Below are 12446 nucleotides of genomic sequence, written 5' to 3'. Positions count from 1 at the left end.
AGTGCAGTTAGCCAGCACCTATGAACACTGGCACGGCACACAAGGGGGTGGGTGGCAAGCACCACACCCAAGCACCTTTGTCTCCCAAGTGGCGATGTTTACACACCGCACCATTAACTAATTTGAGGCTGAGCCGACCTACGGGAGGCCCAGGACCAGTTCAGAAAATCGTCACTGGTCTTGGCCATGAGCGGGAATCGAAGTCGGATCGTGGGTTCATAGCGCAGTGCACTAACCGCTACACTACTGGAGTAGACAAAGACACACTTATATGTACTTAAAGCCAAAAAGATAGGGCTTCTACGATCGATTAAAGAACAGAATGATAACACTTGCCCAGACAATGACTGACGTCTGGGTGAGCGTGTCATCACCTGAGTCGTCGTCAGCTGCAGATGAGGAGGATAAAGGCGTAGCGGTGCCGGAGCCGTCACAGTATGATGAGCTGACGGCTCTCATCCCTGTTGGAAACGCAAGCGGCTTAGTCACAAAACCAAAAAAATAATTGGCATTCATGCGAAGTTAAGAACACAGTGCACGAAGCTAATCAGAGAAAGACGTCGACTCCAACTAATTAGCCAGAGGAGGTGAGCACACCCACCACCATCCCAAAACCTGCTGCCAACGCCGCATGCTTTCTTACCCTATTTTATGTGCTGTGCTAACGAACAGCGTAGACAGCAAAGGAAATTTAAGCCAAAGCTACACGGTGCAGTGAACCAACGGCTAGATGCATGCACACTTGTGCAAGTGTTTTCGGAACATAAATGTGAATTGTATTTTTTGTGGCAATGAAAAGGGTTTATTGCAGTTCGGACGACGTTGCAGCGGCAAAACATTCAGCGACACTCACGACGGTAACGTCACAACTTCGTTAATATGAAAGCGGCAGCTAGGGATGAAAACGATGAAAGAGTGTGTCGCGCTTCTAGCCCAAACTCGCTCAGAAAACAGCTCTTTAATCGCATGGCAAATGAGGCCTTAAGTAAGTGCTGGCCTGTCACAAATATCTTTAAGTGGCTTTCATAAAAAAAACCACACACGCAACATTTAACAGTTAAAATAACCCAATACCAACACTGTGCCATTATTTAATCCACGATCGTCACTGTGTACCAAATTATATTTAAATCTTACAGGTTACATGAGACTACTTGAAAAGTCGGGTCACACGGATGCGAACCAATGCCGTTGCCAAACCAGGAAAAGATCCTGCCATTAAAAAGCTTTCCTCTCTTAACACTTGCCAGGAATTTCCAACCACAATGACATCATGAGGGGGGAAGTGGGGAGTTGGGGACAGTTGGCTTGATCAAACAGCTGATTCAACACTTAACATGGAAATGGAAATTACTCTTGGCAAATACAAAAATAATGGCGAGGTGGCTGTGACTTTCGTGACCATTTTTCTCCTTTAAGTTTTTCGCACCCAGATATCATACGTTTACAGTACAAGCGCCACATCGCACATCGTATAAAACAACGGGAGCGGCTGCTACATCTAGAGCTGCGGTGCATTGCGGACAGCTTTACTTAATTTGCCAGGTTCCTGGCACTCAATGGGGCCTGTGGGTAAAAGTGGAGAAGTATCACCTGTAGGATAGCCGGCGCTCAGGTGCGTTTGATGACTCGTAAACGCCGCTTCGGCTGAGTGAGCGGGCCCCATGGACTCCGCGTCCGGCACGTTCAGCGCGGCCGGTGGCACCACGCCTGGTGCAGCGTGCGACCGTGGTGGATGCGCGCCGGCGGTGAAGTTCGCTGCTGGCAGATGTTGTCTCGTGGTCATGTCAGCCTCGCTCCTGGGCGGCTGCTGCTGCTGCGTTCCGGAGGCAGAAGCAGCAGTTTCCAGCGCTGAGCGATGAGGAGCAGCGGCATTGCTGCTTGGGGGTCGCAGGGTCGCCGAAGCTGCTGCTGCTGCCGGCGGCCGTGGGGCGGGCGCCACCGTTGCTGCCGCTTGGTGGCCGGGCGGCAAAGCGTACGGGGTCGTTGCCGTCACATTCGGGACTTGCTGGAAGAACCCAGCATGCGTCTGATAGCCATAACTTGAGGCGGGCCCTTTCTGGTAGCAATTCGGCTCGAGGGGTGGGCCACGTGTGGTCGCCAGTTGAGGAGGAGGACAACGTTGATGAGACGTAGGCATGGCCGGGTAAGGCTGTGAGGGTTTTCTTGGTCCATACGGTTCCCCTGCCTGCACATTAGGTGCCGCCATCCGGTGCTGCATGGGAGGAGGAAGGCCTCTTGGGGCACTGGCGAGGTGTCCCGGGAGGGGCGGCTGCCCCACCACCACAGGAGCTCGGCTCCCTGGTGGCTGCCCACTGGTCAGTGGTGGCATGGTGTGATGCCCGTAGGGGTGCTGTGCGGAAGTTGGAGGGTGGTGATGGTGGTGGTGGTAGGACGTGGGAGGGAATACCAGGCCGTTTGTGTCCACCGAGTGAGCAGGCTGGGACTGGTAGGGGTAAGCATTGTAGGGGCCAGGCTGTGGGATGGCTGGGTACCAGTTGTGTGCAGAACCTGCAAAAAGTAACACGAAAATATAAGATAAACTTGACAAGCGTCACGCCAATATCCAGTTTTGACTTATTTTAAACAACATATCAGAATATATTTTAAATTCCACAATGCTAATACAAATCCCTATTTATATACAGACGCTTTATAGCAACCAAACAGTATATTGGGCAAAGAGGTGCTTTGTTTCGTTTAAACCATTTTAAACATAAACGTGTAAATGAGCGTATGTATGTTGCGGTAACAAATATTTCTCACAAGACAAGCCGATTTGACAAAAATAAAACGCTAAATTATATATATACTGCTCCTTAATATTTGCTTAAATTATATTTTATAAATGTTTGGCCATTTGTCAATCCACTCCTGGACAAAGGCCTCTCTTCAGCAGGTCGGTCATGGGGCTTGTTTGACCTTGCTTCACTACGCTGCTCAGTGAAGGTTGATGAAGGGGTAGAGGGGGGTGCAGAACCACTTCAGATATCACTCACCACTGATGATAATCAAACTGCGCTATGAAGGGCCATTGCCCGAAACGTCGCTTATTTGTTTTCTTTTTGTTCTACCAGGTAAGGCCCACTGAGCTATAAAGCTCTTTTTGAGAAGTGATTTGGTCACAAATGAAAACTCAACTTTGCAGCTTATCGTGTGGAAAATTATAGCAGGCAAATACTCTAAACGCATGTTTCTAAAAGTGGAGGGAGAAACCGGAGAAAAATCCACGGGGACAACATGCAAACTCCAAATATGGAGGGGTCAGGGTCGGAATTACTTTGTATACCAAGCGAGGTCGTAAACATCTCGCCAATGTGGCACCCCTAATACATACATATTCTTATTTCAAAGCAGTGTTATTGAGCAATGTGTTGAGTTTTTTGTAATCAAACTCAGGTCACCAGATCGAAGTATGCCAAACACTGCCAAACACTGTTTCTGGCATATTTGGACCACATATATATTGAGTTTGAGATTAACCTCCAATAGAAATGTTGTCATGAAGGCACATTTTAAAAACTGGAATCTCAAACCCAGCATATTTAATAACATCTCACTGGAATTATCCCAAACCATTTCGGTGCATGTGACAGTGAGTGGCAATATTTTTTTTTGCAGTCTTTGCTCCAATTCCAACCTTTTCCACATTTCTCCGTTTTGCAACTCTCGTTTCCTGGCACATTCGCTTCACAAAAAGACACATGTGTCCCTATTTAGACACTTTTCTCACATCCTGTGACCAGCAATCCCTGCTCAAAAATTTGACAGCTATTCTGAAACCGAAAAAGCAATATATTTTATTTCTATAATCTGAGCAAGTGAGGGGGGGACGGGAGAGATTGCATAATTTATGGACATCTGTCCATTCCACATCCCTTGGTGTTTTCAATTAAAGCAAACATATTGATAATTAAAATTGTGTTCATGTGAAAAAATTTGTTTTGCTATTTTGAGTCAAAACATCACATTTCAAGGTTATAATGTATAATGTAGATTTCCATACGCTGTTATTACTTCAACAAAACATGTCCGAGATTGGTAAATGTAGGGGGATAGTACACATAAATGGAATTTCAGGTACAGATAAGATTTTAAAAAGTTAATTGTGGTATTCTATCAAGAAACCATACATTGATATGCATGGAATTAATCCCACAAAATAGATTATCCGTTCTATAAATACACTGGAATTTTGTTACAAGAATGTATACAACTCAAAAAGAGACCACAGTTGGGTAAGATGTGCAGAAAGGGTTAAGGCAGAATGTTATTATATAATTAGCAATTCTGATAACTGTGGATAATAGACTAGCCCCCAGGCTGTGTTTTGCCAGAGGATAAACAAGAACAATGCTTTCAATCAAAGATATGATAACAACAATGTCTGAACAAACTCAGCTGTGCTGACCCAATATTAACAGCACCACCCCCCACTACAATCGGGTAATGCAATTTACGTGCCGACAAAATGTTGCCTTTCAGCTACGAGAGACGTGTTATGTTGTCTGAAGGACAACCAAGTCAATTGTTTTGCTCTTAGGCTAAGGCTTAAGTAAAATTAACTACAGTGTACATACAAGCAGCTGGACAGAACAAACACAGCAAATGCTGGGCCCCACAAAGCGTACGTAGGCAGGTGTTGGCATAATTTGTCATCGCAGTTGCCACGTTTCCATCACGACCAGTCGGTAACAAAACTGTTCCCGCAAAGGGAAGAGGCTTTCCAGGACCAAATCGATCACCAACCAGTAGGGCTTGGCACATGACCACACAAGTGAGAGTGAGACCAACTCCACAACCATCCATGCTGTCACGAGGGGTCAATGTAGGGGGGGAAATACGTGAGTACTGTGACATCACTTGATATTTTAACTCTTCAGCCATGTTTGGGGTTTAAAATATGAACTATAAGACACTTGTCAATCCACTGTTTGGCTACGTACGGTGCGAAAAAAGTTATAAATAGATAAGTATAGTACATATATACGAAGGCCTCTCTCCCTCACCGTGTTCGTCGCGGAGATTGTTTAACCTCACTTCGCTGGTCAGCGTGGGTTGTGAGGCACGGGTCTGGTTCACATATTACTCGCCACTGATGTGAGCCGTGTCTGGGAGTTTAATTAGGTCACCGGACGTATAGCGTAGTGCCCTCACCACCTCTCCAAAGAAGGCACCAACACAATATCCACGTTAAATGTTGGTGGCTTGGGAAAGGACCGAGCCCGGCTAGGGACACGTGGGGACAAAGAGGCGCTTAATCCTGGCCCAGTAACCTCGCCAGCACCTCTCCAGCACAGGGCGGGTAGAGCTCAGTTCTCACACCGAGATAGAAATGAGGTTAGGCGCAAAGCCCAGTTCTTTCTCATTTCTTATCACCCCCTCTCCCATCGTTCATTATCGATTATCGACGTGTGTGGCAATGACAGCTTCATACCGCCTTAAATAATAATTAATCCGAGAGAATGTGTGAGAGCCTTACAGCGAGAGAGGGGCGAGAGAGCCGTGAGAGAGACGTGAGAGAGTGAGTGCCTGACAGAGAGGAGAGAGACGTGAGAGAGTGAGTGTCTGACAGAGAAACGTGAGAGAGTGGCTGACAGCGAGGGACGTGAGAGAGAGGCGTGAGAAAGGCGTTAGAGAGTGAGTGTCTGACAGAGAGACGTGAGAGAGGAGAGAGTGTGAGTGGCTGACAGCGAGGGACTTGAGAGAGAGGCGTGAGAGAGGCGTGAGAGAGTGAGAGAGAGTGAGTGTCTGACTGAGGGACGTGAGAGAGGAGAGAGAGAGAGGGACGTGAGAGAGAGAGGCGTGAGAGAGGCGTGAGAGAGTGAGAGAGAGTGAGTGTCTGACTGAGGGACGTGAGAGAGAGAGGCGTGAGAGGGCCCAAATCGCCTCGTCTCCCACCCCCTCCATTCATTAAGAGCGCCGCTCACCGTTGTCGCGCTGCAGCTCGCGACCTGGAGCCGACATCGTCCCCCCTCCCCCCTCTCACCACCGACGACGACTGCGAACAAAGCGAGAGGATTAGTAAAAGCGGAATAATCAATTCAAGTCGAGGGCGACTAAAAGTGAAGAAATTAGCGGCAGGGACGCCGCGGTCCAAGGCGAGCCGTGATGCCGTACAGTCTGTGTACAGTGCGCCGGCAGTGACGTCACTACGAATGGGGAGGAGAGGGGGAGCGCGGGGGGGGCGAAAGGGGGGAGAGGGGGGCGGAGGGGGTGAGAGGGGAGTGCGGGGGGGGGCGAGAGGGGGGGGGGGGCGAGAGGGGGGAGGGCGAGAGGGGGGGGGCGAGAGGGGGGGGGCGAGAGGGGGGGGCGAGAGGGGGGGGGGGCGAGAGGGGGGGGGGGCGAGAGGGGGGGTGCGAGGGGGGGATGGAGTGGAGCGAGAGGGGGCAGAGGGGTGAGGGTGAGAGGGGGGCGAGAAGGGGGAGGGGGCGAGAATGGGGGGGGCGAGAATGGGGGGGGGGCGAGAAGGGGGGGGGGGGCGAGATGTGGGGGGGGGGGGCGAGGGGGGCTTCAGAATAATATCATGTTCTATGGTATTTCGGTAAAGTCACGTAGATAGAAAAAATAATTATAAATAAAAAATAAAAATAAAATGATTAAAAATATCACGACGTTTCGATCGCAACACCAGCGGTCGTCATCAGGAACAGGCTGTGATATATTAAATCACTTTATTTTCTATCTACGTGACTTTACCGAAAGAACCATAGAATAAGAATTCCTGCAGTCACGAAAGTTGTAAGTCAAAATTTGGCCTCAGAATAAATTTATGCGACAAGATTCGCCCGACAGAGCTTCGTGTTGAATCTGAATAACTTGATCGGTCACGTAACGCACACGATACAGGCATTCTTGACCAATCTTATCAGCGACCCTTTCACGATCCATTGCGTGTCACTTTTACTAAACTCTCTAAAATGATATTACATTTAATTGATGTACGAAGGGGACGTTAAATTTCGATGTAAAGCTTTCGTGACTGCAGGGATTCATCTTTTTGGTTCTTTCGGTAAAGTCACGTAGAAGGAAATATAAAATAATAAAAATAAAACATTAAATACAATTCTCACGACGTTTCGGCCACAACGCAAGCAGCCGTCCTCAGGTGAAGAGCAGGTCTGTCGGAAAGACAGCGTCGTGAGAATTGTATTTTATTATTTCGATTTAAAGCTTTCGTGACTGCAGGGATTCATCTTTTTGGTTATTTCGTTAAAGTCACGTAGAAGGGAAGTAATAAAATAATAAAAATAAAACAGCGTATTGGAGAGTATATTTAGTATACTGATGATACTATGTACACGAAGCCATACAAATATACAAACACAGACATAATTTCAACCGTGATGATGGGTACAAACTCAGTAATCACTGGAAAGATGTTATTAACCACGCAAAAAAGACTTAATTACACTTTTTGGACCATCTTATCTGACAGGCACTATTTTAATTTACTTCACCGAGTGTTAACATCCCCAGTTATTTTTAACAGTACTCTCTTCATTTTTCAGCCTGCATTGGTATAAACATGGGCATTTTCGTTCCTTTGTTCTATCATGTGTATCAGACCTCCCCTCCCCCCTTTCTGCCCATTGTGTTGGCGTGCGCAGCAGCCGCGTCCAAGCCGTCGCCAAATGTTTTGTTGGCTCCCTCCCCCTCCCACCCCCCTCCCTCCCGATACGTTCCATTCATTGGCTACCACATTCTGATGAACTCCCCCCCCCTCTCCTCCCCCCCTTCAACTTGCTTATAAGGGATTACATCTTGAATCATTGCTTCACTTGATGCAGCTAATCTGGCTGTGACGGTCCCACCTGATGACGGAGACTTGTGTTGCCTCCGAAACGTCGTGAATTTTATTTTTGTTTTGTTTTATTTTACTTTCATTACTTTTAATGTTTTACCTACGTGACTTTACCGAAAAAACCTGAGAATATGATACTATGTAGTTTATACTTTAGTTTTTTACGTGGTTGTTTAGTTACTGCAGCTACATACTATTAACATTCCTTCCCTTATTAATGCTACCCCCTATCCCCTCCCTTTGATGCTGCTAATCCTGCATAATGCACGGGCATAATATGACTTTGAAACCCCCCGCCCACCTCCTACGCATTTCACAAGTAGTACTAATCACATACTTGCTTTCCCATAAATATGCTAAATTCCTCTTGATATGCAAATTATTTTGTCAAGGCGCCCTTCCCCCCTTCCAACCCAGCTTAAATAGACTTTCCAAGCGTGGTGGTGTTTCATTCAGACGCTGTCTCCCCGACAGACCTGGTCTTCACCTGAGGACGGCTGCTTGCGTTGTGGCCGAAACGTCGTGAGAATTATTTTATTATGTTTTTATTTTTATTATTTTATTACTTCCCTTCTACGTGACTTTACCGAAAGAACCAAGAAAACTGCGGCCATGTCTGCCTCTCACGGATTGGACTTGGCAGCCGCAGCAGACGCTGCGCTGAGACCTCACCAACCAAGGCACAAGACATCGATGGTCTCTCACGACTGCGATGCCGACGACGACACGTGAGGAGGAAACCCGAGCACTCGGACAAAAACCCACGCTCGAGAGGGTGCAACACTCCATCCCCATACAGATGCAAACAGATGGCGATTAGTCCGCTTGCTGTGCATCGTTGTGTCGACGTGCCATACCCTGGTACCAGGACGCAGACGATGGCGCGCACCCTGTTTGCGGGAAGGCTGTTTCCCAACATTGGTGCAGTGATTCTAGATTTGAAGCTTTCGTGACCGCAAGGATTCATACTCTTTGTTTTTTTCGGTAAAGTTACGTAGGTAAAATAATCAATAAAATGCGTGACTTCACCGAAAAAACAAAGAGTATTTGTGCAGCGATCCACCAAGCCCCGCTGCTGCCTCCACAGTGCTAGGTTACAGGGCACGTGCAGAGCCACCACCGCCCAGCAATGGACATCATCACATGTTAATGATATCCATCATTGGACGTCTGATAGCACAGTACTTGTTTAGCCATTGGTAGAACACATTCCTGCGGAGGGAGCTGGTAGGAACGTTGGGTTGCTCGGTCAATGGCCAGGGTCAACGGCGGCGTGGTGTATTCCGCAAATATGGCCGACTGTGAGGGCGGGCACAAGTCGGCGTGAGTAGGTTAAATGTTGAGTTTGATAAGGGCATCACGGGGTGACCAGCCCCTCCCCCACCCAGCCCCACCCCTCCCCACTCAGCACCTCCCCACCCTCCCCACCCAGCCCCTCCCCATCCTGCCCCTCCCTCCCCACCCAGCCCCTCCCCACCCAGCCCCCCTACCCAGCCCCTCCCCACCCTCCCCACCCCCCACCCAGCCCCACCCAGCACCCCCCTACCCTCCCCACCAAGCCCCTCCCCACCATCCCCACCCAGCCCCTCCCCACCCTCCCCACCCAGCCCCTCCCTCCCCCACCCAGCCCCTCCCTGCACGACGGACACAATAATCCCCTGTGGGCTGGTGTAACCAGGAGGTTCCTACCAGTAGCTTGCTCGGTTGGTTGTTTGGCCTCAAAATTTAGCGTTATTCAGTTCTGTGTGACCTTTGTGAACAATTATATGGGGTAAACGTGATAAACAGCAAAATAGCATCTGTAATTCTGCAAATGGGTTGTCTTTTATCCATAATAGAGGTTCTTGGGTTAGATCGCGTAAATATATAAATGTGTCGTTAAACCCGCCACCACCCGACACAGCCAACTAGTAAGGGTTGTCACGTAAACAGAGCGTGGCCAATTCGTCACTAGTACAGCACTAACCGGTGTGTTGGAGAGCCAAGCCAGAACATTTTTTATTTGAGTACGACGTTTCGCCAGTAATTACAACTAGCTTCATCAGGCGACAGCCAGATTTGTGGAGAAGTCCACCTGTTTCGTTCCTTATATAGAGGCGTAGATGTGGTGACCACGCTTCTGCGCTCTTGCACAATGTGGGGGGAGATTACTGAGGCAACGTACATTATGCATGTGCATTTTGCGAACCCTTTGAACTTGTCCTTCCTGTCTATTGTGTTTACTAAAATAGCCCTCCCAACGGTAATCCCTATTGAAGTACGCTGCCCTTTGTAGGCATGCATTTAAATAATGTATTATTTGATGATTTGCTTCCACGTAGAACTAAGACGGTAGCTATCCGAACGGTTACATTTATTTTGATTTTTCAATTTCGATAGATTCTCTAATTAGTCTTGGCCAGTAGTAGCTAGTTTTGCACGAAAGTTCAACAATATCAAAATCAATTGAGTGTCCTTGTTGGCACGCGTGTTCTGCTACTGCTGACAGTTGTATTTGGGATAATTTAACATTTTTCTGATGTTCTTTTAGTCTCGTGTTGATCATCGTCCTGTTTGCCCAACATAACATTTACCACACGTGCAGTTAATCCTGTACACACCTTCTGTTGATAGCTTCGGAAAGACATCTTTTGTACCAGATATAAATTTTGTATTTTATGTACTATGCCAAATCGGACTAGGATGTTTTGTTTTTCCAAACATCTGGCTAGTTTATCAGTTACTCCCGCAATGTACGGTATTTTGATAGTTTTAATTACTTGGGAAGTTTCAATGCTCGTGTTATTTGATTTGGTGTTGGTATTCAATGCCCTGTTGATTTGTGCATCATTGTAACCGTGTATTTTATGTTCAAGAGTATAATGACTCAGGAATCATTACGTGAGACGTATTTCGCTTCTGGATATACGTTTTGTAAACAGCTCAACTAATTTAACCCAGCAGCTGGTTGTGCTTTTCATGATGGTGACCACAGCGTTCTTCTCATTGCAGGTCACTCTCGCAAATGAGACTATCCTGGGTCTCTTGCGTTCTCACCTGGGTTAAACAAAATAAAATTGACTTGATTCCATCCAGTCCAGGGGCTTTCCATAATTCATATTGTGAAGGGCATATGGAACATCCTCATCTGAAAAAAATATTAGATTTAGGGTTTTTTTTTTCTTTAGAGATCTGCATAAAGTCCCTTCACGAGTTTTACTCTTATGTCTATCATATGGTCTGGTTCTGTCTTGCTCTCTAACTATTTCTCATTAACAATGCAATACAATTTGGATTTAAATGCAACATGCCTGGAGAAAGTTTTCAATCCGTGCATATAATCTGCTTTTGACGAATATGTTGAGTATTTTTGTTGCGTGTGCTATGACATGGAGAGAGACATGCACAACTAACACATATAATGGAAAAACACCTCAAAATGCAGAGGCATTGGAGAATTGCATGCTTTAAATTACACCGAGATGCAGAAAGAGTAACACATGAATCAGGGAACAAACGCCAATTGAAATAATCCGATTTACTGTTATAGAATATAAGTGGACATCTGACAAAGGCTCATTCCTAACAGCCTGCTTCAGCCGCACCGAACCTCACAAAAATAATATTCAGGGCCTACCTTGGCTCCTCCCACCCTCAACCAGTATATATACAAATACTGTGTTCTTGGAATTTATCTCACTTGATACAGCAATCGTGCTGTGACAGTTCCACCTGAAGACGGAAGCTTGTGTTGCCTCCGAAACGTCGTGATTTTTTATTTTATTTTTATTTTACTTTTATTAATTTTAATTTTTTACCTACGTGACTTTACCGAAAAAACCTAAGAACATATGACAAAGAGCTTTAAGCTCAACGGATTATGATATTCTGATTCAGAAGTGGGCTTGAGGAGGAGGAGGAGGAGGAAACTTCTATGGCCAATGGGAGAGACTGGTGACAGAATAGCAGCCAAAGGCAGGAAGATGCCTGCGACGACGCCTGCAGTGGAGTAAGTCGCCTCACGTGGCATCACGAGGCTGTGGTATCACACTATTGTGGGCATGGCTTCATCTAGCTGACATGTGGGACAATTACCTAACAATGCTTACCATACGATTAGATATTTACATGCCAAATTTCTCTGCCAGTAGGCTCTTACCTGTTTCAATTAAGTCCCATTATACAGCACTGTTGGCAATATATAACATTCTGCGCTGTATTACTGTGAACTCTGAATATCACACACAGGTAGCTCTTCACCACTGCTAAGCACTTCATCATGTCTACAATAATCACCCCACTCTTTAATGTGGAATTACAGGATATACCTATTTAAATTTCATCATGGAATTTTAAATAAGGCATTGAGTTTTAACCTCTCTTACACATAGCATAGTGTAAACATAATTATTATTTTTGGTAATGTACTGTTAATCATAAGTGCATTTCTACGTTTTTGTATGTTTTTAAATGGCATTTCTATTCTTCTAAATGTTTATCTCGAAGGGTTCTTAATCGTTTAGAGTCCATTCATCTGTACAGTTTATTCAATATAATATCGTAACATGCAGTGGTTCAGTTCTGTGTATACACCCCACGCATCTGCAGACCATTAGCACTGATTGCTAACAATATACTGCGCGATACATTACAATAAAAAACA

At 46.3% G+C, this 12446-nt stretch overlaps 1 protein-coding gene across 3 annotated transcripts in view; it reads right to left on the bottom strand.

Annotated features, from left to right (window-relative positions):
• The window catches only part of SEC24B (SEC24 homolog B, COPII component), a 38623-nt gene extending 32486 nt beyond the window's left edge, over positions 1-6137 (bottom strand). For all 3 annotated transcript variants that reach the window (XM_078875226.1, XM_078875227.1, XM_078875228.1), the window contains exons 1-3: positions 5931-6137; positions 1594-2511; positions 375-461 (exon numbers count right to left, since the gene is read on the bottom strand). In XM_078875226.1, the coding sequence (XP_078731352.1) occupies positions 375-461; positions 1594-2511; positions 5931-5967 (1042 nt within the window). In that variant the 5' untranslated portion in view covers positions 5968-6137. The remainder of the gene's footprint in view (positions 1-374; positions 462-1593; positions 2512-5930) is intronic.
• Positions 6138-12446: the final 6309 nt, after the last annotated feature.

The sequence above is a fragment of the Lampetra fluviatilis genome, chromosome 41, assembly GCF_964198595.1.
Source record: "Lampetra fluviatilis chromosome 41, kcLamFluv1.1, whole genome shotgun sequence".
Classification (NCBI taxonomy): domain Eukaryota; kingdom Metazoa; phylum Chordata; class Hyperoartia; order Petromyzontiformes; family Petromyzontidae; genus Lampetra; species Lampetra fluviatilis.
Note: the sequence above shows the minus strand (reverse complement) of the source record. Positions and strands in the feature narration are given on the sequence as shown.